Genomic DNA, 27427 nt, shown 5'->3' on the forward strand with positions numbered 1-27427 from the left:
GGATGGCATTATTGTTTCCATTTTACAAAAAAGGCAACTGAGGCTCATCGAGGTACATTAACTTGACCTAAAATTATATCACCAGGAAGAGCACAAGCTGGAGTTCATAATGGCATCAGTCAAAATCCTTGATACCTACATGGTTAGTTTCACTGCAAGTGCATTTGTAGTCTGTGATTCTGAAATCTCAGCTAGGTCATTTTCAGTTCTTAGAAGCTTCTAGTGTTTCCATTGCGATCATAGCTTTATCAGGAAGCTTTTGAGATGTTTGTTTCAGATCCCTGAGCTGGTCCTGTTTCAACAAAATAAACCATTATTAGAACCAGACATTATCTGCATTCTCTTTCCCACAGGAAATGTGGATCACATATTCCCAATCTCTCCCCCAACCCTCCTGTGATCTTTCCCCACCTTTCTATGGGCATCTTCCATTAGGATTCTAGCTTCCTTTCCTTACTTCTTATCCCCAACTTAACTAGCCAACAATCTGTTCTTGTGCTATTTTCAACTCTACGGAGCCAAACATAGTGAAGTTTGTAGTTACTTGTTATTAACAGTTTAGAAATAGATACAGAGGGTTGCCTGAGGGCTACCAAGTTTCAGATCAAGAAGATATCCTTCACAATGCCTTGAACCAGATCTGGCTTGTTCAAAACATTGCTATATTGCACTTCTGGTGGATGTGCCAGTCCTGGGGCTTGAACTCAGGGCGTGGGCCTTGTCTCTGAGCTTCTTTTGCTCAAAACTAACACCAAAGCTCCACTTCTGGGTTTTTTTGTTGTTGTTGTTGGTCCTGGGGCTTGAACTCTGGGCCTGGGCATTGTCCCTAAGCTCTTAAGCTCAAGGTGAGCTCTCTACCACTTGAGCCACAGTGCCACTTCCGGTTTTCTAGTGGTTTATTGGAGATAAGAGTCTCACAGACTTTCCTGCCCGGACTGGGTTTGAACCTTGATCCTCAGACTCAGCCTCCTGAGTAGCTAGGATTACAGGCATGAGCCACTGGCGCCCGGCTAACACTTTGGATTTTTAAGAGTGGTTTACTAGAGATGAGTCTCCCAGACTTCCCTGCCTATGCTGGCTTCAAACCATGAATCTCAGATCCCAGCCTCCTGAGTAGCTAGGATTACAAGCATACACCCCTGGTACCCAGCTTGCTTATTGTACCTTTAAATCATAAAAGATATACTTGTAAAATAGAATTTTCTCTTTTGTTACAGTACTGATTCTTCCATTTCCTAGATAATGCTTGACTTCTGAATAGTTCTTTTGCTGTCCAAAATATCTTTTAACCATCCTTCATATCCATATCTTTATATCCATCTGAAGACATATCCATCCATGACAGTCCTTCATATCCCTTTGGGAGTTTAATTACTAATAATACATAAAGCAGAATAGGCTTCTTGCTTAAACATTAGGATCTGCCCACTTCCTAGAATTTGTGGCAGAAAGTCCATCCTTGCTCTAAAGATACAGTTCATGTTTTTTAGTCTGGTGCCAATGGCATGGGATATGTGTGCAAATTCACTCCTGCCTCCAGACTGACATCAGTGGGAGCCTTGTAGAAAGGGAAATCTAGGAAATCCAATGAGTCAGTGAGATTAAATCATGACTTCCCTTTTCTCCAGGGATGTAGGGCGGTGTGCAGTAAGAACTCTCCCATTCATTGAAACCCAAACTCCTGAACTTTTATTATGATCCAGGGAGAGGCAGGAATGAAGGTGGGAATGAATTGTAGGACTGATTTCTTACAGTTGTTCAGTTACCTCATGTAGGCAAATGGTCAGGAGGGCATTGCGTGACCCAAGACATGTTCCCATCATTTCTCAGGCATGTCAGCTGCAGCGTCCCTTAATAAGAATGTATGTGAGAAGGCTCTGGATAAAACAGCTAACCACTCTCTAACTGACCCCCTCAAAGCAGAAACAGTTGTTTTGTATTCTTCTCTGTGTAGCAGTAAGAATAGGAATAATAGAAAAATATAATGTTGAGAAGATAATAATTATTGTTATCATTAAACTACAATTTAGAGTTATTAAATTCCTGCTGTGTGTTTAGTATTAATTACCTCATATGAAGTGTTTCACTTATTATTAAAAAATAATAATGATTATTAAAACACAAGATTTATTGTAGGACAGACGGGGATGGTGGGATGGTACAGACCTGAAGAAGTGGAGGTGAAGAACGAAGAGGAGAATATTCCTCCAGGAGGAAAGGGCAAATTGAAGGCTTCTGAGGATCAGAAGAGAAGTCAGGAGTTGGAGTGTGGATAACGGGCCAGAGGTGGTGAAGTTGGAGAGGTAGACAGGAGAGGGGATCCCCAGAGTCCTGAAGGCCACCTGCTGGTTGGGGTTTTATTGATTCACAACAGGAAACTCCTAGAGGCTGTAGGAACTGATTATTACTCTATCCTGATGGAAAGTTCTAATCTACATGTGGTACCTCAACAAAAATCATTCTGAGTAGCTAAAATACTTGTCTCTACATGGGCTGAGAAAAATAAGGGTTAGATTACCTCAGGAGCCTGAGTAGAAGCAGTGCCTTTAGGTAACTCTTGGGATATGTTTTTGGTTTTTTTTTTTAACTCTTTATTTACTGTGTCTTACAGTTCTAAGTTCTGTTGTAACAGAACTTAGTGTTGGTATTGGGACATGTGGAACAAAGCTGGAGTCTTAGGGCAGAGCTAAGAAAGTCCATTGGCTTACCTCCACTAAAGTATCTATCCTACCATAGTACCAAGCTCAAAAACTGTAATCCTATTCATATATAAGACCTCGGAGGTCTTAAATTAATCAGAGCCAAGGTAAATGGTTTTCAAAGGCTAACCAAGTAATACAGGAGTTTCTTCTATTACAGATTAGGCGTTTTGTTCTTTGAAATATTGATTTCCAAAAACATCTGAATTCCCTGGGAACAGGGAGGATATGTAAACTACAAAAATCCCATGACTAGCTCTTTCAATAAATAGTATGTTAAATGTTCAGAGAAGTTACACCTTTGGGTTCCTCCCCTAAGGGTATTCTCCTTTAGTCTGACTATTTGTCTGTGAATGTCTAAAGACTTTGTAGGTTATCATGTCCAGTTATAATTTTAGATCTGGCTTCCACATAAGGGAAAAAAAAAACATGTGGTGTTTGCCTCTCTGAGCTTGGCTTACCTCACTTAGCATGATTTGTTGTAGGTTCATCCACATTTCCCTGCAGATGACATAATCTTATTCCTTATAATGGATGAGTAAAATTCCATTATATGTGTGTGTGTAGCTATACATCTATATATGTATATATATACACATACATATATCGATTATATTACAGTTTATTGATCCACTCTGGTCTATGAGTGTAAAAAGACATGAGTTCTGACTGGGTTGAAAGCAGCTGAGGACAAGATATCTTGGTGGGACCTTTAGGTTGATGAGGGCTAGAGCTCATAGTGGGTGGAGACTAGAATGGAAAGAAAAAGACTTGAATCATCCAGTCCTGAATAGATAGGCAGTGGCTATGAAAACAGTTCACAGAGCTGAGAACATAACACATTTATGGACAACAGGGAAGCCCCTCCCTCTTCCTAGCTCAATGGTCAGGTCCTTCTCACTTAAAAGTGGGCCAAACAATTACTGGACATCACTTGCTTTGGGTTTCCCAATGGAGTCTCAGCCTCTGTACACCCTGGTTTGTGCTTTATCTCAGAAGTTTTGAGTAGTGACTGAACGGTATGGGATTTGCTTCTTCTTTTTCAAGAAAACTCATTTTCAATAAGAATTCATTGATAAGGAACCCAGAATCTGACTGATAAGAGATTTACAGAACTGGGGAATGAAGTGAGGGCCTTCCATTTGCTAGACAAGCACTCTATTGTTAGAATCACATTTCCAATCCAGTTGCTTTGAGTTTATTTTTCAGATAGGATATTAGAATAACCTTCTCTGACATGGCTTCAAACTGCAATCCTCCAACTTCTGCCTCCCAAGTAGCTAGGATTATAGGTATGGCCAATCATGCTCAGCCCTGTGACTTGTTTTAAAAAACAGATACAGTTGGGCGCTGGTGGCTCACACCTGTAATACTAGCCACTCAGGAGGCTGAGATCTGAGGATAATGGTTCAAAGCCAGCCCAGGCAGGAAAGTCTGTGAGGCTCTTATCTCCAATAAACCACTCAGAAAACTGGAAGTGTTGCTATGGCTCAAGTGGTAGAGTGCTAGCCTTGAGCTGAAAAGCTGAGGGACAGCACCCAGGCCCAGAGTTCAAGCCCCATGAACGACAAAGTAAAAACCAGATACAGTGAAGAAATGGCCCCCAAAGGCCTCATAGTACAAAGGGTCTATCCTTGTCCTAATTAATGTTCATACTAGTTCTGGAGGCTAAGGCATTTGAGTTAGCAAGAGCTCCTGCATTTCCTATTATCCCTAACACTTCACCTTCTGACCTTGGATTAACTCTACATTTCTACTGGTGGCTCATGCTTTCCCCAGCAAGCTGAGTGCTCCAGAAGTAAACTTTTCCTCTCTCTCTCTCCTCCCTCTGGCTCTGACTCCACCATACACTCCAGGACTCTCCAAAGCTACTATTCCTGGGCGAAGAGCCTTGAAAACATTTTCTCCCCATTTTATAAATTGTTTGACCCAGAAAAAAGCCAAAGTAAGGGGAGAGGGGGAGGAAAATTGAATGGTGCCCCAAACAGCTCATTTCTTTTTGTTGTTGTTTGTTTGTTTGTTTTCTGGATATTTTTAAAGGGTTATTGGTGCCTGGAAAAGAATTGGTCTGTTGGTTTATAAAGATAAATGCTTTCTGGCTTTATAGGAAGGTGCATTCTGTTCAGTGATTCATAATCTCAGTGGCAAAGTGCTGGGCCTTCTGATTTATGTGATATAGTCACAGCAGGAGAATGTAAAATGGAGGGAAAGACTGGGGGTGTGACAACATGAGGGGACATTTGTTTCTGACTCCCTCCTGTCTAGCAAAGCAGCTCCAACTGTGGCCAGCTTGAACACCAGGGAAAGGACAAGTAAGGTTCAGGTTTGAAGCTCAGCATGGCTATATGCATGCTCTAGTTCCTTCAGATGCAAATCAGTTCTTTTAGGATCCGGTTCCTTTTGAGAGACTATATTGCTCATAAAAACATCTGTCCAAGCCAAGTTCGGGTGGCTCCCGACTGTAATCCTAGCTACTCAGGAGACTTAGATCTGAGGACCTCTGTTCAAAGCCAGCCCAGGCAGCAAAGTCTGCAAGACTCTTACCTCCAATTTACCCCTACAAGGCTGGAACCGAAGCTGTGGCTAGCTAGCCTTGAACAACAACAACAACAAAAAGCTCAGGCAGCAAGACAAAAAACAAACACTGGGTAGCCTGTGAGATGTTTTAGAAAGCCTCATTCACTCAGACTTGACTCAGTAAGAGGATATATGTGTGAAAACAGACCCCAGAAGGGATTGCTTTGTCTGGAGCAAAGGACTAATGCTATCAATAGAGCTGAGTTAAAAAAAAGAAAGAAAGAAAGAAAGAAAGAATAAACACATATGCAAGGTCAACTGTTTAGTTGTCATGGCAACTTAGTGAGAGTCAGCCTCTCTAAGCCTTGATGTCCTTGTCTGGAAAATGGGGAATGAACCACTTTTGCAAGGTGACAAGTGACTAGACCCGTCCATGCCTTCTGCAGTTGTTTATGTCTCCTCTGCTCTGTGTAGCCTCTTCTTAATCCTGGAAAGGACTACATCCAGGAGCAATGGCAAAAGCCCAAGTCTGTTTAGGCAATCCTCTTTCCTAAACCCCTATCCCTGCTGGGGCCCTAGCTGGGGATTTTATTTCCTCTATTGTCGTTCTACAAGTGTGTTTATAATTTTTAGTAAGGTATCAGCTTTCCCACACATACAGTCAGAAACTATCACAGGCTAAGCTAATCATGCCCTAACAAAACCACATTGGATAAGGAAAAGTTTAAATTTAAAAAAAAGCCAGTGTTACCAAACAAAATGGTTTTCTAAAGAGTGGGAACAGGATAATTGGCAAGCTCTCTATAAAACAATAATAATACAGAGATGGGAAAGAAGTTTATGTGAGTTGAATTAGTATATGGTAAAGTATCTGCTTATCTACAAAGAGCGAGGATTGCTCATGGAAAGGAAATGGGGTGGGGAACTCCCTCCCCCTCCTACACCGATCCTGGAGTTGTTTTCTTCCTAGTTTTGTAGTTTAGGGCTGATTTTTTCCATTTTCCAAACTACAGTGTGTTCCTTTTCCAAATAAGAATAAAGATACCTAGATTGTTGGGTTGTGGTAGCAATTAAGTGAGGCTGAGAGTGTGTGTCTCATGCCATAGCCATGGAACACAATGAGTGGTAGCCAGCATCCTGTTAATGTAGGAAAAAATACTTTCAGGCTTAGAAGTCATCAAACCACATTTCTCTAAATGTACTTTTTGGCTTGGATGCTTTTCTTGTGAAAAGCAAGCTTCCTTTCTCTTTGTTCTATTCCTCCCTTTCCCTCTCTCATTCGAACAGGTTCCTTATTTTCCCATGGTGAGACAAATACACACACATTTACAAAACCCAGGTTATACGTTTCCGAAAAGCTCCAAAAGTTATTCCCAAATTTCCAGGAAGGTGCTGAAGAACAGAGAAATCAAGCAAACTCCCAATATGTGTCTCTAAACTTTTAACTTGACAGTTATCTGCAAGATAAAAGCTAGAAGATGGTGCCATGTGTCTCTTTTATTCTGCTTAAACTCATGCTAGCAACAGAGTTTACCTTTGGACTCTTCATCAGAGCTGGCGTCACTAGATCCATAAAACAGACGTTAGCTTAAAGCAGTTAGTCCAAAGTAAAAAAATAACTTCTATTGAATCATGACTTTTTTTTTTCCTCAACAGAACTCTTGGTGCAAAATAAATAAATAAATAAAAGAGAGTTTCTCTCTGAGCATACTACTTAGGAGGGTCCAAAATTTAGGTTGTTAATCCTGTAATGATTTCTTCAATGATTTTTTGTTGTTGTCTCTTTTGTGTTTTTCAGGTACTCTCCCCTGGGTATCGCCTGCCTCATTTGTGGGAAGATCATTGCAATCAAGGACTTAGAAGTGGTTGCTAGGCAACTAGGGATGTATATGATAACAGTGATCGTGGGCCTCATCATCCATGGGGGCATCTTTCTCCCTTTGATTTACTTTGTAGTGACCAGGAAGAACCCTTTCTCCTTTTTTGCTGGCATTTTCCAAGCTTGGATCACTGCCCTGGGTACTGCTTCCAGGTAGAAAAATACAAAAAAAAAAAAAAAAAAAGAAAAGAAACAAACAAACGAACAAAAACACCCACCAAAAATCATTGTACTTCCTTCTCACCCCTTTGCCCTATCTGCCACTTCTTGTTTCCTAAAATTCTCCTACCACAATGTGCAATGAGGATACATATATACATACATATATATATGCATGTATTTATTTGAATCAGAGTCTTACTGTGTAGCACAAGCTGGCCTGAAATTCTCATTATTCCTGGGATTACAGGCATGTACCACCACACTTGGATGTTAAAATATTTTTAGCTATCATTTACATTTTGAACTAGTATGGATTTGTAGTATGACGGGTTTTTATTGTGATATTTCTATACACACACAAGTGCACTTTGAACAAATTCACCTCCTCTACCATATTCCTATTCCTCCTCTATGTTTATATATATATATATATATGTATATTGATGTGTTTGTGTATACATATGTAAATATAATATATATGCATATATAATATGTATAATTTACTTCAATCCTCTGAAATATTTTAAGTGGTGAACACTTTGAATATTTTTGCTTCTTCTTGGAACTTCTAAGTCTTCTGGTAAGCATGTTGTTGGCATGTAGCTACACTGAAAATATGTTTTATATTGAATTACTAGGTGAATACATACTATTTATTGTTTGCATCTATGCCCTGCTACCTAAAGCTTGAATTTAGTTTAGCTTTAAACATTATCAGGAGTTTACCAGGATGTTATTCAATTAACATCCCACTTGTGATTTTGAAAATGCCATCACAAAATATTATTATATTGAGATTTGGGTAAATAATTTTTGAAAAATAGGAGACTTAGTTGTGAAAGGTAAATGGCATGGAAAGTGAGATTTTTAAAAGAGAAGACAGCCAAACCTTTCAATCCAGCATAAACCTCTAATAGAACATTCTACCCTCATTTCATTTTTCTCTCAAAGAAGATAACAAACATCTCTAGTGATCATCAAGTGACAATTGGTGGTGATATTTCAGTTAATCTTTTTAAAGTTGTGTATCTTTCTATTTCTTACTGTTATTTTTCACTAGCCAACATGTATCACAAGTATATTAATATAAGTCTTTATACCCAGCAATGTACATTTATAGTCCATCCATTAAACAGGGGTGTGACAAGCATCTTTATAGATCATCTCTACAAGGCTGTCTATTGGTCCTCTTAGGACACATTTCTAGAACTGGCATTTCTGAATCGAATAGTATGTACACTGACAGTTTTGAAATGTATCACCAGATTGTAATTTTAAAAAGTATCTTTCCACTATATTTGAAAGTGAACATTCACCTTTAACTTCATATCCAAGACAAATAGTCTTCAATCTATATCAGCCACTTTAGTGCATTCCAATCTGATTGCTGAAAAAACTCAATAAATTTGCATATATTTAATTACCAGTGAGGGGAGACATTTTCTGTGATCTTTTCTGTTGATCATTACTCATCCTTTTCTTTGCCTCTTGTATTATGTGAACCAGATCATCTTTCCTTTTCCTGATTCCTCCTTCTCCTCTTCCTCCTCCTCCTCTTTCTCCTCTCTCTCTCTCTCTCTCTCTCTCTCTCTCTCTCTTCTTTGTGCCAGTCCTTGGGTTTGAACTCAGGGCCTGGACACTGTCCCTGAGTTTTTCTGCTCAAGGTTAGTGCTCTGCCATTTGAGCCACAGCTCCACTTCAGCTTTCCTGGTAGTTACTTGAAGATAAGGATCTCGTGGACTTTTCTGCCCTTCCTGGCTTTGAACCAAAATCCTCAGTTCTCAGACTCTTTAGTAGCTAGATTTAACAGGTATGAGCCACCTGTGCCCACTCTTATGTTTTGTTTTGTTTTTCAAACTCTCTCAGTTAATATAGTAACTTCAGGTACATGTATTACAAATAATGACCCTTTTCTGGCTGACATTTGTCTTTCCAATGCAAGTTTTACATTTTTATATAGTCAAAGCTGTGACTATTACCCTTTGTTGAAAATTCAGTTTTGCTCAGATAAATCTTTCCCCTCATATAAAATATTATTTTATAACTATTATTTTATGTGTTTATCTAGTACCTTTATTATTTAATATTTAAATTATTAAAAATATTATTATTTTTTGCCTGAATAACTAGACCATTATCCCAGGACCTTTCAAGATGCGGCAAGTATTAAAGGGATGTAGATGGCATATCCAGTCATCCAAATCAAAGATAAATGCTCACTTGTCTAACCAAAGCTGCAAGTGTTAGACCAATTTCTTTCCCTGCATTTTATTTGGAAAAAAAAAGTGTTTTTAATATTCACTTAAAATACAGTTTTTGCCTGGATGTAGACCTTCTTTTTTAATAAAGGCAATGGAACAGAAATCACATATGGATAATGAACAGGATGATTCTTTGCCAAAATGTCCACAAGGGGAAAAAACTGCAAAGAAAGCCCAGGCACGGCCCACTAAATAATTTTTCTCAATAAGGTCACAAGAGGTGGTTTGCCAGCTCTTTTCCATGGGCACTGCTGGGGTCCAGGAGCACAGATGGTGGAGTGTGCCCCAAAACAGACTTTTGTGCATGCCTCTGATTCTAGTGTGTGTTATTGAAAAGAAGTTGGAAAGACAAAAAGAATCTCAAGTATCTGATATTATTATTAGCAACATTTTTGAAGATGTTTCTATGGTCTTTGAGGCTAGAGTCCAGAAGCAATGTGATCATGTCAGCTTGGCAACACAGGGAAGCAATGAAATTCCTGATTTGGATTGAGTATATTGAGTATATTTGGATTGAGTATATTTATTGTTTTGAAACACTACCCAAAAGCCTGTCCAATAGAGAAATAAGAAATGTTTTCATACCTTGCCAATCATTTTTGGCAGTCTCTTTAATTGTCTAAAGATCCTTCAATAATGCTGCGGAAAAAGTAATGAGACAATACAAATCACTACTTTCCAATAACCCTGGATGTATGCTGAGTGCCTAGATAGCTGAGGATCCCAGCCATCAACCAAGCCTGAGTAGCCAATATATGCCAGTTATGCCATCTGGCAATCTGTTAAATAGTCCCAGGAATGAATGAGGGAAAAGGCAAGAGAGGAACAGAGGGATTCTAGCTTATTATTAAGACAGCTGGGTCAACAAGCCAAGCATCTCTTAATACAAAGCCTAACATATCACCTGGACATCTGAGGTTTTAGTAATGAGACATCTTCATATTCTTTTCTTCTATCAACCTAAGACCTTGCAGTGAGCATTCCATAGAGCTCTGAGCTATAATCACAAAGAATGTTCTGCTACAGAAACTCTGGTTCTTCTAAGGTCTTACTGGATCTTGTAGGTAGTTCATGATGCAGACTTAGTGATCTCTAACTTCACAGCTTCTGGGTTCATTAATTCTGAGTAGGTTTTGGAATCTTCATTTGACTCAGCTGTCAGTCTTCTTCCACTCTGAGAGACCATACCTTGCTGTCTGTGTCCAGCCTGGTTAGACCCCAGTAGAACAAGGTGACTAGAATTCAAACTGTAAACTCATGAAAGAAAACATCTCCAAATGCTGTCTGCATTGGAGGTTTTCCAATTTGCTTTGCTAATATTTGAACAGAAAAAAAATCCATGCTATTTGACCATTCTGCATTGCTCACTACATTTCTTAAACTTTGAGCAGGTCATGGTGGTGCATGTCTGTAATGCCAGTTACTCAAAGGAGTGAAGGTAGAAGGATTATGATTTGAGGCCAGCCTGGGCAGAAGCATGAGCTCTTCCCTGAAAAAAAAACAAAAACAAAAAAACAAAATGGAAGTGGCGCTGTGGCTCAAGTGGTAGAGTGCTTGCCTTGAGCTGAAGAGCTCAGGGACAGCACCCAGGCCCAGAGTTCAAGCTCCACGACCAACCTAAAACAAAACAAAACAAAAAAAAAACAAAGAAAACTCACACACTAAAAGCAAAAAAGACTAGAGTTATAGCTCACGTGATAAAATGCTTGCCTAGCAAGCATGAGGTTCTTAGTTTAAGCCCCAGAACTGCCAATGGACAACTCTAAAGCAAATCCAGCCAACTTTCTGTGTGCCCCTGTGTACAAGGAAATAATATTCTGGCCTTTAGTAATACTTATTCTTGTAGGTCTCCTATTTTAGAGGACACATAAATGCATCAGGGCTTCTAGCCTTTGAGACTAGGTCATATGATTTAATTTCCAACCCATGTGTGGAAGGAGCGGGAGTGAAGGCCTCACCTACTGTGCTTTTGATTAGCTATAGATCACATGCTTTTCTGCTCCATGTCATTGTAGAGACTTAGAGTTGGCTGATGGCCCTGTATTTCAGAGTTGGACTGTACGTGCAGTTCCCCAGTGAATTGCACAAAGCTTAGGTTCATGCAAAGGGTACTTGATATGTTTGTCCAGTATTCTCCAAATTAGCAGGCCCAGCACAGGGAAATTCCCAAGGGCTGGATGTAATCCATGTAGTCATTTTGTTGGAAACAGCATTTCTATCATAAAATGAGAGGTCATTCAAAAATTCCCCATTCCATTTTACCATTGACAGCTGATATTTTTCTGACACATTTTTTTTGTAGTCTAGTTTTTGTGAGTAATCAGATGTGCTTCAATATTTAATCCAAGATGAAAACAGAGACCAAAGGAAAAAAGAACTTTTGCGATATAAGTAAATCTCAAAAACCAAAACCAACAAATACCCCCCCCCCCCGCCTATTAGCATCTCAATGAGATTGAATTTGAACTTCTAGCTCAGTTGTTCATAAATTGGATCTGGATACTGCTTTGTTTTCTAATGTCCCATTGTTGATTGGAATAAAGGGACAAAAATGTGGCAGTATCTTTCCTGTTTTTGTTTTGTTCCTGCTTCTTTAAAGGAAATCTAATGTTCCCTCTCCCTCCCCCTCTCCCTCCCTCACCCCTCTTGCCTCATCCCCCCCCCCCCCCTCTTCTCTCTCTCTCTTCCCTAGTGCTGGAACTTTGCCTGTTACTTTCCGTTGTCTGGAAGAAAATCTGGGGATTGATAAGCGTGTGACTAGATTTGTTCTCCCAGTTGGGGCAACCATTAACATGGATGGAACAGCCCTTTATGAAGCAGTGGCCGCCATCTTTATAGCCCAAATGAATGGTGTCATCCTGGACGGAGGTCAGATTGTGACTGTCAGGTAAGTAGGGGGGGAGAAGGGAAGGGCACACAGGAAAACATCTGTTACCCCTATATAACGATTTCATTTGACAGAGGCTACTTGAATTCTCCTGGTAGACATGCGATGAGGGAATAACAGAAAAGACTTCACAGAGAAAAAGATTGTGATCAGAAAGATGCTAACTCATGTTTATTCATTTTACTTATATTGCACATGTCAACTTGCTCCAGAAATTGAATATTACTTGATTGGAAACAGCCCTGTGGTATAGGCGGGATAGTTATTTTTATGCCCATTTAATAGGCAAGAAAAATCAGGCTCAGGAAGCATGGTGGTTTGCCTAAGGCCATACCTCTAGTCATAGCTGGCAGGACTGGGACTGGGACTTACTTCAGCTGCTTCTCATCCAAATTTTCTTCCCTTAAAATATGCTCCATTCAATATTCCAGAGAGTGGTAGGAAAACGATGAAATACTGAGATTCCTCAATATCAATCATATTACAAATGTCACATACTTTTGCTTTTACTAAAAGTTTTTTTAATAAATAAGAAACCCATATATATTCATCATGAGAAAAAATTTTGGAACATACATCCTCTGAAGAGATTGTTTAAAATATATTACTTCTCCATAAACTTAAAGTTCCTATCTAATAGCCAGGCCAAGTTTTGAGTTTCTTGCTTATACCTAGAATCACTAAAAATATCAAGTCTTCCGTCCACTTAATGTTGACCTGATAGCACAGAACAAACTCTTTGCAATCATTTTAATATCATCACTCCCGCCCCACTTCGGTTTCAATTAAGTTAGAAGACAATTCCTGGCTTCAATTAAAGTAGAACAAAATAACCCCCCCCCAAAAAAAACCCCCCAAAACCTTGATAAGCCAGCTATTGGTCTTATTCATGTCCTGTTCCCACCTACTTGTGTGTCTCCATGTCCCCTCACATGTAAATGAGGAAGGTATTCAGAATTTGAGTATATGAATTGGTCATTTACGTCAGACTGAAGGCAGCTCAGAGTCTTACTTTGTTTTACAATAACACTGTAGAAAAATTAGAATTTTAGCATCTTCAAAGACAAGTGCTTTCTACTTTACCACTGGTTCTCCTATTTCCTTGTACTTATACCTGACCTGTGTCACTTGCACTACCTCTTAGACCTTTAAGACATTTAACTTTATGAGTTTAGACTCCAAAATTTATGTTTTCTTTCATGTCTCAGATTCCATGAGATCAGTAAATGCAGAGGTAGATGGGTCACATTCTATGACAATGCTCCGGTAGTAGAAAGAAAATCCCCAAATCCTGTAATGTCCCAGGTAATTAATTGTAAGAAAATATTACATAGATATTGAAATACATCACAGTGTCATAACGATAATAACTCTATCCTTTTTGGTACCACTAAAGTGATAGAGGTGAGTGTGTGTGTGTGTGTGTGTGTGTGTGTGAGAGAGAGAGAGAGAGAGAGAGAGAGAGAGTATGTGTGTGTGTGTGTGTGTGTGTGTGTGTGTGTGTAATGACCAGGCCTAACAATCCTGAAGAGAGAGGATAGTCATCATCCTTGTTCTACAGAATAGTAACTGAGGTTCACAGGTTCTACAACAAACCTAGAGTCCATCCTAGACTATGGTTGACAGAGGCCTGAGCAATCTCTTTGAAGTATACATCATCCCTGCTTTCTGACTTTGGCCCACAGGAAGATGATATGATAGTAGTTTTCCCCAGACTGGGCATTGAATAGGGGTAATCCACTGAGTTCAGGGTCAAACATTGTCCTTCGCTTCTCATATCTCAAACTCTAGACAATGCGGTCTACCTCTGTGCTAGAACCACAGACTGGTTTATGGTTCATTCTCTGGGAGCCTTTCGTTGGCTAGGAACCCACTTTACAAAACTTTCCCGAAGAAATGGCGTTTACAGTTTTTTTCTCTATACAATGAGATTATTAAAAATCCAAACTTAGGGACTGACCAGTGATGTAACAATAGTGGAAATATTGCCACTAGCAATGTTCCTTATATGTTGTATGGGCTACAGTATACTACAGTGAAATCTACTTCAGAGCCTTCCTTGATTTAACTAGCTCTGAGGAATTTAATCAGCTTGGGGAGATTTTGAATAGATCACCAATTTCTTTTTTCTCTTTAGAAACATTAAGAAAGACTTAAGGAATCTTCCATGTGCACTAGAGCTTACAAGAGCAACAAAGGAAGGAAAACCCACCAGATCTAACATACAATATGAAAATGTAACTAATAATCACATTTATTCTGTCAGCTAGACTGTATCATCTGGTAGATTTCTCAAAGACAGTCTTGTCCAACCAGCTCATTTAACAGAAGATGAAACTGAAACTCAGAGAATAGTTCATAAACAGGCACCTAGATAAATACCTAAAAGTCAGGTTTCCAAAGATTATGCATGCTTCAACTTGTTGTGGATCTTTTAGCTGGTGGCCATCCACACAGATGTAGAAAATAGATATTGATATTTGTACAGATAGGAAAAATGCAGCACAGAAAGATGGAATAAATTGCTTAAGATCACACTACTTATATGTGATAAAAAAAATTTGAACCCAGGACATCTGGGCCCCGTGCTTTTAGTCATTACACACTCTGTTTCCTCTATATTACACTTCTGGATTGCACATGTTAGTTTATCTAATCTTTACAACCTCTGTTTGATGAACGTACTCTGGAGAAGCAATTACTACGTATATATACTTTGTAGGGTTACTATGAGTTCTGTTTGATGTTGTGTACACACAGCCTGGCCAGTCTCCAGGAACCAGCCCTAGAGAAGTGAGCCAGGGATGTGGAAGGCCAGGTAGGGGGCAGAAGCATAGGGAAATCATTGACCAGAAGCTATTGAATCCTCCATAGGACTCAATGATGACCCATTGCCCATAGAAGGCATTATTTCCCATAAAGGCATTATTGGAGTGAAGGAACCAACTTCCAAGAAGAATGTTTCTTTATAGGATTTTGTCTTATTCAACCAAAAGCTAGCCAGATAAAATACCCACAAGGCAGAGGGACACATAAGAGTGACTCACAGCAGATGCAATGAATGCTGTAAATACAACGATTGAGGGCAAGATCGTTCCGAACCTGGAAAGTTCCCCTTCCCTAGTGGTTTGTCTGTCTTGGGGAAAAGACTGAGAATTCCCACCTTCAAGTTCTTTGGGCTTTAGGAAAGTTTCCATTGCAAAGCAGCCTCACCCAGACTGATTTCCTGATTTTAAAAAAAAAAAAAAGTTTAAGTTGACTCTAGGGATTGTGAGGTATAGTTATCCTTTGACTCTTGAAAGTTTCTGAACTCTTTATGAGTGAGATATCATCAAGGTCTTGTTTTCTGTTGTTGGTAGATTTTTTTTTTTTTTCAGATGAGAAACCCAAGGCACAAAGGAGTTAAGTGGCCCAAAGTCATGCGATTAATAAATAATAGAGCTGTGGTTTGTACCTAGGTTGTTCAAATGTAGAACTTTCCCTGATAACCATGCCACTTTTTACTTGCTAAAACCCAGGTGGATTCAAGGGAAACAGAGTTCTTTAAACCTTGTCACCAGCCTCGCACTGGTGGAGCCAGGCCAGACCATACCTGCCACAGGTGTTTGTGCTCTGCCTGGGCAAACAGCCCACCCCAAAGAATCTTCAAGAGCACATTTCCTCCAGTGTAAAATTAGGTGAATTCAGGTCTCTCACAGTGGAAAGTTCCTGGTCACCCTGATGGTCTAGATTTGGTTAAAACTCTCTGAGAGGCTGGCTCCAATCTGGAGCCTAGAGTGCTTACTCTAGGAACTCTAGAATGCTATAAGCACAAAGAAAACTACTTCCTTTTCTTTTCAGCACCTACACATCAAGTTGGAAGTCTCTGTTTTCAAGGTCATCCTTCTTTTTAGAAATTACAGCCTTTATTAATAGTGCCCATTGACTTCAAAACTCCAGAGAACCCGAGTGTCTAGACAGAGCACTTGAACTCCAGATTAACTTTCTCCAAGGAACAGACTTTAAAATGGTGCTATGTGCCCCTGGCATTGCTTAGGGGTATGTGGGGAAGACTATGAGATGTTTCAAAACAAAAGCTTCTCTTTATTTCATTATTCTTTATTCCATTAGCCTTACTGGACACTCTCTAAATAATGCATTTTCAAGCTTAAGGATGCTTGGATCTGTTGATTTCTTTCCTTGGTGTCCACTTCCTTGGATCTGGATATATCCTATCCTGAGTTTTTCTGATAACATTGGCAGTGACCTCCTCAGATTGTTGCAATGTAGTTCAAATGATTGGTGCTCAGTGGCATAGAAAACAAGCAAAAAAATGAATGCAGTGCTGTTTCCTGTGGGAGGATTAAGGATGATTTGTTTTTTGTCTTTACTATTTCCTTGCCTGATTTCAGAGCTACAATAACCTTATTGAGCCTGATGATACATTTGGAGAATTGGGTATCAGGATGACACTGAAGCTCCATCCAGTTCAGGAATTTATGAGCTTCCATCATAGTTGAGCACAATCCAATTCTTGGGTCTCTGTGTTTTAGATTTCTCTATCCCCTGGGAGGGGAAAAGGAGAGCTTTTATGGCAGGAAAATTGCAACTTGAGATGGGTGGGGGGTGGAGAGGGGTGTTGTCAAGATCCTTTCTCTTCCCATGACCTGGACTTCTCTGTTCTCACAGCCTCACGGCCACACTGGCGAGTGTTGGTGCGGCCAGTATCCCCAGTGCTGGGCTGGTCACTATGCTCCTCATTCTGACAGCTGTGGGCCTGCCAACCGAGGACATCAGCCTGCTGGTGGCTGTGGACTGGCTGCTGTAAGTGCCTGAGGATGGGGTGCTGCTGGGAATTGTGAGTTCTGCTCCCCAGGGTTGGACAGGTGACAATGTTGCAGAAAGACCTTCGCCCATCTCCACGGCAACTCTATCCCTTCCTCCCCACCACACTTTCCCCTAATATTTACTGGGAGCCAGAGTCAGAAAAGATAGAATCTTTGAAGGGTCTCACAGTCCACTGGAGCGAGCAGATAGTTTCTAATGCCAAGCTAAAAGTACAGCAATAAGGAACCAATCTCTGACGCAGGCAAATAACCTCAAGGCATTATACTGAGTGAATGCAGCTAGACACAAAAGAGTATGTACTGTAGATTCCATTTATATGAAGCCCTACTAAAACTTAATCTGTGGCAATAAAAAGAGATCAATGTTAGGGGGAGGGAATTAACTGAGAAAGAACACAGGGAACCTGAGGAGAGAGAAAAGTTCCATATTTACATGAGAATTCATGTGAATTCGCAGGTGTCTGTACTTGTCAAAACTCATCAAACCATGCACATAAAATTACAATTCACTGTTAATAAATTACAATTTGATAAGGTAGATTATAAAAGGTTTACAAGCAAAAGTACAATGATACATAGATACAGATATAGATATAGATGTGTGTATATATATTCTGGTCTGAAATGGTAGGGCAGAATGGAGAGAATTAGAAAAACAGTGAGAAGATGGGCACCAGTGGCTCCTGCCTGTCAATTAACCACTCAAAAGCCAGAAGTGGAGCTGTAGCTCAAAGTGATGGAGTGCTAGCCTTGAGCAAAAGAGTTCAGGGACAGCACCCAGGCCCTGAGTTCAAGCCTCACAAACACCACAGAGAGAGAGAGAGAGAGAGAGAAGAGAGAGAGAGAGAGGAAGGAAGGAAGGAAGGAAGGAAGGAAGGAAGGAAGGAAGGAAGGAAGGAAGGAAGGAAGGAAGGGAGATGAAGAAAGAAAGAAAAAGAAAGAAAGAAAGAAAGAGAAAGAGAGGAAAAGAAAAGAAAAAAGAAAACAATGAGAATAGGTACTGAATTTGGGGGCTTACTCACCCTTTATATATTATGGCGTTTATTTAGACAAGATAGCTGGGATTCCAAAATGATGTCTGGTTGGGAAGGATTATGAGATAATGGGATAAGGGAGACAAAGAAATGGGTTTAGATTTGCACAAGGAGGAGGGCAAAGGGAAACTGAAGCATTGGTAGTGGTTTGGGGTCAGAGCACATAGTAGGACATCAGTAAATCTGTGCTAAGCTCAACCACCCCTGTTGCTGTGTGATCATCAGATCTTGCTCACACAAGAAGAAAACTGGTTATACCACACTTGCTCCCCCATGACTTGTAGCTTACTTACTCCCTTGACTATTGGTCATTTGAGCCTTAACTTGCATGGCCACTCAACTTGCACTCACCTCAACACTGCTGTGATTATGTTGCCTTGTCTCTTCTTCGACTTGTTTTCTGAGTCCTTAAAAAAATGTACCATGAGGGATTCATCTTTTTAAAAAGTTACGGTAGATACTCTTCCCCATTATAATGCAAATTGACAGGAAAATAAAGTAAAAGTATCAGCAATGAGGAAACAGAACTGGTGTTTGTTGGGTACTGCAAAATCTTCAGATCATTTGGTATAGTTCATAGATAAGGTAAGTGGGATTCTGAAGGGTTAAATCTTTTGCCTGATGTACAACAGAGCTTATATGACCAGAGAAGGGCCCTTCATTCTATTCCATAATTCTCACATTCTCTCTCTCTCTTTTTTTTTTATCAAGAGGTTTATTGGTAGAGAAAAGGAGCAGAATATGGACAGGTCTATGAGAATCTCCCATGAGCTGGGGTTGGAATGTTTGCCCCTTAATAGATCATGTTGCAGTTTAATTTTTATTACACTTTATTTAATATTTTCAAATTTCCATTTTCAAAAGGCAACTGGGCCAGGAGAGATGGAATTGGTACCATTATAGCAGCATGACTTTAGGTTCTCTTTATTCTCTCTTTGTCTTGCTACCTTCCATCATGTGATGATTGCTGTGTTGTAACATGGCCTACACCAAAGTCTGGCGCTTTAATCTTGGACTTTTCAGATTTTCCAGAAGTATGAAGAAACAGATTATTATTTTACAAGTTTACCCAATTTCCTGTATTTTCTTTCAGAAACACAAATGGTCAAAGACATCCCTAGTTCTGCAAAATAACCTATCAATTTTTTTTGTTTGAGCTGTGGTTTTTTTCCCCTTCCTTTCCAGAAATAAGCCCAAATAAATAACCTAAATTGGGACCAATTGTGCATAATTGAAGCCTCAGCCCCTCTTAGAATTCAAGACCTCTAGTCCTAGTAGACCTGCCTTTGTGGATTTCAGTCTTCTTGGCAGTTATTTCCTTCCAAGCCTGTTGGATTAGAGTCACTTCATGAAACATTCAAGACCCTGCCTACTTCTGACCTAAATGTTAGCAAATGGAATATGAGGGCTGGGTCCTCCCACATCACCCCATGCTGTTGTTCACATGCTCACAATTGCACTGGAAAACAGGGTGTTATGTCACCAGGGCTAAAATGTGCCAGCAAGCAGGAGCTGGCTGATGAAAAAAGAATGATGGTACATTTAGATGAGCTATTTTGATGAAATCATATAAGAAAAAAATGCTATCCTAAGCTGGACTTGACATGAAAGTTACAGATGAAGAGACCTTACTTCTGAAAGTCGGAGAAGCATAGGGAATCAGAGAAGCAAGGGAAAGGACTGCAAGGCAAGGCTGAACTTAGTTTATCTATAGGACTTTTGAGCAAGTCTCTCTCTCTCTCTCTTTCTCCCTCTCTCTCCCCCTCTCTTCCTCTCTCTCTCTTAGTCTTTGCTCTGCGATTTGTTCCATGGCTACAGTAACTTAAGCTTCGATGAAGGAGTCTAAATCCCATGTCTTTGAGTGCCCCTCCCAGTTTTAGATGTACCCTTTGTTGGTGATGGATGTATCCTGGGAAGATGGGCCTTGGAGCCTGTTGCTGGGTCACCTCTGCTTTGAATTAGTCATGGGGCCACATTCTTTCTCCATGTGGAGTGGAGTTCTAGAAACAAGTTCTTGGTGGTGAGCGCCATAACTGTTGAGTGCTCCCTGGTGACTAAGTGGGTGTGGGGACTAAGTTGAGGTTGAGGTGTCAGAGAGGTTGGCTGCTCTTTAGAAAGAGTGGTTTATGGAGGGACAGCAAAGGAAACAGACTATTTTATTCCAATTTAGGCAAAATCTGTAAACTTTTATAACTATAGCATTTTTTTTCCATTTAAAACCAAACAAAGCCTTCAGTGACATTTAATGTGTCACAGCGTTTGCCAACTGCTGGAATGCAACCAGTGGACAAGTTTAGCTGCTCTGTAGATGTCGTAGTGCAAAGTAAGATTCCAGGGTCCTGCACTGTGTCTGGGTCTTGGATCATTGGCGAGGCAAGACTGCTTAAAACCAGAACCTTCTTCTGGGTACAAGAAGCCGTTTATATTGGAATTCTTGGCAGGTATTTGTAAGAAACATCACCAAACCACCTTCCCCCTCTCTGATGTAAGCAAAACAGAGTAAAACCTGAGAGCCAGTACCAGGGAGAGGTAATGAACACCCTGGTCTGGCCACAAGTAGAAAGGGAAAGTGAGAATTGAATGAAATCTAAGTGGATGTAGGGCCACTTATCCTATGGGGGTTTTCTCATGAGCTCTTTTGTGGACTCATGTTTGCCTCATAGACATGTATGTAATTGACATGGCACGTAACCCTTATCCAATAGGACATACTTAAGAGCTTTGTTCTCCATAATCTGATAGAGAATAAGGAGGCCTGGTGGGGCCCCAGAATTAGCATTTCTAACAAGTTTCCAAGTGATGCTGATGATGCAATCAGAAAGGATTGGATGAGAGGCAGGGGGCTGCTGAGTATGGAAGTGCTCTAAACTGTTTCACCAACTACTGGCAGTATGAAGATGCTTTGGAATGATGCAGGATGCTAGTAACTAATGTTTAGTGAATGCCCTTAAGTGTTTGACATTGTTCTAGGTTGCATGAACATTCTACATGGGTTTATTTGAATGTTGCACTAAATTACAAGGCAACTAATAGTCTATCCCAATTTTCACTTGAGGCTCAGAATCCTGATTTAGAGGATATTAAATGATTGAGCTGGGATTCAAACCCAGACTATCTAGATGTTTCTGGTTTCTCTGGATCTGCCCATATGAGTTTTCTTCCTCTTATTAAAATACACACACACACACACACACACACACACACACACACACACACACACACACACACACACACACACACACACCAAATACAAGACACACAACTTATTTAACCTTGCCCCAATGCCTGTTTAAAAGAAAACTAATGCTTACATACTCCATATCTCTGAAGATTCCAAAGGTCTATATTTATCTAATGTGTACTGGATTTTCCTCATTTCCACCCTCTGTTTTATCCTCAACGTATGTCAGCACTACTGTGGAATGTGGCTCATTTTCTACCTAGCCCCTCCTGTCCCTGACTCAAGACAGTGGGATCTCAGATCAAAGGAATGGAGTAGGATTATAGTTCTGCACAGCAAGATTAGTTCTATTATATCACAAAAGAAACATGTGCTCATGGAAATGGGTGAGGAACTCAGGAGAGCAATAAATGAAAACATCTCTTTCCCCTACCACTGAAGCACAAAGATTTCTCTGAAGTTCTGTAAATCATTGTTAATCATGTTTAGTAACACAGGAATTAAAATGTTTAATATTAGACATTCTTTTCTTTAAAAATCCTTTAGAGTTTCCCACCCTGGTGTCTCTGCAGCCCTGGATTTCACCTTTTCCATCTTCCTGCCATGCTTAATCCCCTTATTCTCCAACTCTTTGGGTCTTTCCCCTTTCCTCTGCTTTCTCTCTCTCTCTCATTTCTCTCTACTAGGTAGTTTGGGTCTCTCTGTTTCCCTCCTTCTGAGCCTCACTTTCAGCACCCAAATATCCAACCAGTTAGTTTGCTAAACAAAACTAGGCCTCCCAAATATCCAACCAGTTAGTTTGCTAAACAAAACTAGTCCTCTCTGTCCAGTTTATCTGCTTCCAAATCAAACTCACAATCCATTACATTCTGCCTTCTACATCCACCCACCTCCTACCTCTCCCCACTCTGCCCTATGCCATGATGAATTCAGTCACCTCTCCATGTTCTACACATCCTCAGGTTCTTCCAGTCATAGTAGAAAACATTTAGGAGTCAGGCACTGGAGGCCCATGCCTGTAATTCTAGTTACTCAGGAAGCTGAGATCTGAGGATCAGACTTGGTTCAGAGGCAGCCCAGACAGGAAAGTCCAGGACACTCTTAACTCCACCAAGAAAACAGAAATGAAGTTGTTGTGGCTTAAAGTAGTAGTCCCTTGAGCAAAAAAGCTCAGGGGACAGTGCCCAGGCCCCAAATTCAAGCCGTAGGACCAACAAAACAAACAAATAAACAAAACATATTTAGGAGAAAAATGCATCTAAACTGATCATGTAGTTCTTTTGTTTTTTTTTCTAACATTGTTCCCAAAGCAATATACATGGCATTTCTACTCTATAAGAAGTAGAGAGGCTTAAAGTATAGAAGAGGATTGTAGAAGTTATGAGAGTGTAAGGCACAGGCTCAGCCCTCAAAGACCTTATGGTTTATTCCTGAGGTAAAATTAAAAAAAAAAAAAAAAAAAACAGTAGATGTGGTTGAGAAATTCCAGCAGTGGGCTAGGTGTTAAAAGAGGGGTATGTATAAGATTCGGAGGAGGTGACCTCATCTCTGCTGTTCACTTGGACTAATAATAGTGACATGCTGAGCCGCAAAGGGTTTGGCACTTGTTTTGTGTCACGTCAGCCTTTTATAGGCGAAGTGCTTGGTGGAGGATCTGTCAGCAGTTATTATCTTCTCCACGTGCTTGGGGAGGGTGGGAGATTGCTTTCCATATCTTACAAATGAGGAAGCTGAATGGAAAAGGTAAAGTAGCTTGTCCTGCCAATGCCAGGATTGCAATTCAGGCTGGAATCCCAAGCTCACCTTCTTATTTGGTGGTCAGGCAGGGCTCCCCTTCCTTGCCTCAATCCCATGTGGTTTTTAACCCTCTAATACCCAGAATCAGGCTAGCCTGCTTCAGGCCCTGGAGAGTCTTCTGTTAACACTGTCGCTGTCGCTACAGATAGTTTCTCTGTACCCTGCCTTCTGAGAGCACTATTAAGTTGAATTATATGAAACTGCTTATGGAAATATCAATTTCTTTTTTTTTTTTTTTTTTGGTTGGTCATGGGGCTTGAACTCTGGGCCTGGGCACTGTCCCTCAGCTCTTCAGCTCAAGGCGAGCGCTCTACCACTTGAGCTAAAGCGCCACTTCCGCTTTTCTGGTGGTTTGTTGGAGATAGGAGTCTCACCGTCTCTCCTGCCCGGGCTGGCTTTGAGCCGCGATCCTCAGATCTCAGCCTCCTGAGTATCTAGGATTACAGGCGTGAGCCACCAGCGCCCGGCTTTGGAAATATCAATTTCATATGACTCAGCCCAATAGAAGGAGCCAGATAAGCTGCGATTGGAGCTGCCCCCCCAGCCTTATTTTCCTATGAGAACCAGGGCTTTCACACAAGCCTACATCTCCCTGACTGAGGAGTTAGAACGCAAGAGAGAGAGACAGAGCACCTTGGCAAATGCTTTTCTTCAAGCCAGCCAGACACAGTGATTCATGGGAAATGATCTCCCAGTCCCTTGCCATTCTTGGTTCCTGGCAGCCCTGGAACCAGGACAATATTCTACTGTCATCTCCGTTGTTCCCTTATTGTAGCCCTGACACACCACCAGACTCAAACATTGCATCAACAGTTCTAATTCTTTTTTTTTTAACCAAGTAGCTTAAAAAAAAATAACTCCCGAGGCCAACATGAAAGACATAGTTTCCTGAGAGGTCAGAGATCATTTCTGAGAGGAAAATGAAAATGTTTGCCTGAGGAGAAACTTTCCACATGTGAACCACAAATTCTCATATCCTGCTATGGGCCACAGTTGGACTTCCCCAGAGTTGGTCAAACACTCCCCTCATGGCCTCAATGGTGTTTGCTCTACTTTGCAGTATTTTCAGAAAGAAAAGTACACATAGAGTATCCATGGTTGGCCTCCTGGCTAGGCATCCTGAGAATTTCCCAGAATGCTTTGTGTAACAGGAACCTGGCAGGACAGGACTCTGATGCTGTGGTTTAATCCAAATTGGTGTCCATACTCTCTGACAGATGTCTTTTAACTCCTGCGTCCAACTTGGAACTCTGTCTTCCTAAACTTACCCCTTATCCTCTTCTCTTCTGCAGTGATAGAACAGAGTTCCTCTGCTGAAAGATGTGGCCTCCTTCTCCCATTTGAGATCCCATTCTCTCAAATCTTTCAAGGGAACTAGTTCCCTGTTACTCCTTCTTCTCTGTTCCTTGGGTTTCTCCTTCTCTATTGGTCCCTTCTCTTTAAGATTTGAAAAAACATTCAAATATTCGACTTTTTAAAATAAAACAAAATTAAACCAAGTATCTTTCTCAGTGCTTCTGCAAATATTTATCCTCTTTGTCTTAAACACTCTTCACCTTACCAGTTTTTATCTACAGCATGCTACTTCTGTCCCTGCCTCTGTAGAGAAACTGAACCTGGCAGTTCAATACTGCAAAAGAAGTATCCCTGAACACACAGCAATAATTGGCATTGTCTGCCATGCCCCTTGCCAAAATAATTTATTTACCTGGGAAATGTCAAATTGCTCATTTCTTAAATCTTGGTTGCCCTCTGCATTCTAGCCTAGATTGTCTATTCTTCTCTATATTCTCTCCGAGGCTGAAATAAACACCTTTGTGGTCTCTATGTTTCTCTATACAATAATCCCTAGTTTACCCCCTGCATCCCAGAAGGATTTTTTAACCATCAGACTTTCTTTCTAGTGCCTTGACTAGACCACATGTTTTACATTGGACATAATCAAGTTGAAAGTCAGAATATGTCCCAACCCACCCATTTGTTCCCTCTACATATTCTGACACCATTTACTGGTTAACCAAACCAGAACCCTAAAAGGGACCCCTGACTATTTTCTTTTTAATTTCCTATAGAGGATGAGTCCTCAACTCTTGTGATTTTTGTCTCCTAAATTTCCATTGGATCCATCTTTCTACACACTCACCACATCCTCACTAACTGATTCTACTCGTTTTTAAATTTTTATTGTATTGTAAAGATGCTGTAGAGAGGGGTTACAGTTACATGAGTAAGGCGATGAATGCATTTCTTGTCGAGCATTGTTACCCCTTCCCTTGTTGTCCTCCCACTCTTTCTTCCCTCTCCACCTCTCTCATGCCTTCCTCCACCCCAAAGTTGTAAAGTTCATTTCCAGTATCCTGTCTTGTGGGTATCATTGTTGCAATGGGTCATCCTGTGTCCTGGTTTCAGTGTTTTCTTATTCCCCTTTCCCTCCTCAAATTAGATAAATGTATATACAAGATGCAGAGTACCAAAATCAAGTACAGTGACAACAGAGGATATACCATAGGGAGGAGAACATACAAAAGAAATAAAAAATTACATAGTACATTTAAAAACAACAACAACAAAGGAAGACTTGTGTCTATATCTTACTCTTGAGTCCTGTCCTTTAAGCTCTTTAGTGTGCTGGACACTTTATTTTCTGGACCTGATTAATGAGGCCATGTGTGACTTAGTTCTTACTTTCTGACTCTCTTAGTGCTTACTTTCTGACTTAGCCATCTGGAATTCTTCTGAGTGCTCCTTTCTATTAGATTTCATGTGTATTGTTTCTCTCCCTTCTACAGTTCATTTAAAAAACCTCATTCTTTGGGTCTAACTCAAGATACTTCCACTGGATTTTTTTTCTGTGCTCCACATGTAATAAAATATCCCACCTACAGAATTCAGTAACACCTAGTCCCCATTCCTATTAAAACACTAATCTCTAGTTGGGGAGAAAAGTAAAGAGAATAGGGATTCTTGGAGAAAAGAGAACATCTTGTCTCATTCCTCACTCTCTTGAGCACTTGTATAGTACCCTGTACATATTAAGATGCTCACTACACATCTGTTGAATGAACAAATTCACTTAAAAAAAAACCTTAGCATTAAAGCACATGAACAAGTTTAAAAAAACAACATGCTTATGCGTTCCTGAAAACTGTAATAAATACTTAAGCCATAGAGGGTGTTCTTTTTCATTGTACTTAACTCTGGTGGCCTTCTGTGAGTTTGGGACTAGCCTCATTCCCTACTTGATGCTCAGGTGAGAGAGTCAGAAGACCTATATTATAGCTCTTTCCTCAGGCCCGGGGCTCTCTCTTTATGTAGGCTCAAGCATCAGTCTGTTTGTGTCATACACAGATGTCTTCCATCCATTCCTGCCCTGATGATTGTTTCTATTGCCAGGGTTACTTTGTAAATTAAAAAAAAAATCTATTGTCTTAGAAGAGGTATGGCAGTGAACACATGCAGGGAAAGCTCACCCAGAAATCCTATTCCAAAAACGGCTCCAGTTACTGGTTTAGAAGGAGGTGTCAATGAAATAGTGAAGAAACAGGAATCTATGAATGTATTGCATCCTCTAGGTGGAAATGGATTTTTTAACCTAGGGGAGTGATTAACTTTTGGATAGTGTTTTTGGTCAACATGAGGATCTATGAGTAGAAATTGTCCCCCAAAAGGGAAAGAAGCCAGACCACAAGCCTGAACTATGAATTATGAATGGATTTTATATTCCCCCCAATCCTATGAAATAGACATTTTAGTTGCATGCGGAAAATTTTGGCTGAGGAAGTATCTAGCCTATTTCATTAACTATAACAAGTCACCATAGAATAATGGTTTACTCATAATAGAAGTTTATTCCTCATAGTTCTGAGCACAGAGAAGTCCAAGATGGGTCTAAATTGAAATAGTTAGTGTCTGGTGAGAGCCTGCTTCCTAATTGTTATCTTATCACTTTGAGCTCACTGGGCATAAGGAATAAGGAATCTCGGCTGAGTCTCTTTTGTAAAGGCACCAATCTAATTCATCATGACCCCACCCTTATGACCTAACCACTCCTCAAAGGTCCTCCTTCATACTATCATCACTTTGGGGATCTGATTTCAATATAGGGTTTTAGAGGATGGGCATGACTATTAGACAATAGCAGCAAATTATCCAAATCACACAATTAGTAAATGACTGGGCTAGAT

General features: G+C 40.3%; 1 protein-coding gene across 3 annotated transcripts in view; it reads left to right on the forward strand.

Moving 5' to 3' along the window:
* Window positions 1-27427, forward strand: part of Slc1a2 (solute carrier family 1 member 2) — a 125733-nt gene that overhangs the window by 90937 nt on the left and 7369 nt on the right. For all 3 annotated transcript variants that reach the window (XM_042691322.1, XM_042691323.1, XM_042691324.1), the window contains 3 exons: window positions 7015-7248; window positions 12211-12405; window positions 17074-17208. In XM_042691322.1, coding sequence (XP_042547256.1) covers window positions 7015-7248; window positions 12211-12405; window positions 17074-17208 — 564 coding nt within the window. The remainder of the gene's footprint in view (window positions 1-7014; window positions 7249-12210; window positions 12406-17073; window positions 17209-27427) is intronic.

Source organism: Dipodomys spectabilis, unplaced genomic scaffold (assembly GCF_019054845.1).
Source record: "Dipodomys spectabilis isolate Male_0828 unplaced genomic scaffold, ASM1905484v1 ptg000145l, whole genome shotgun sequence".
Classification (NCBI taxonomy): Eukaryota; Metazoa; Chordata; class Mammalia; order Rodentia; family Heteromyidae; genus Dipodomys; species Dipodomys spectabilis.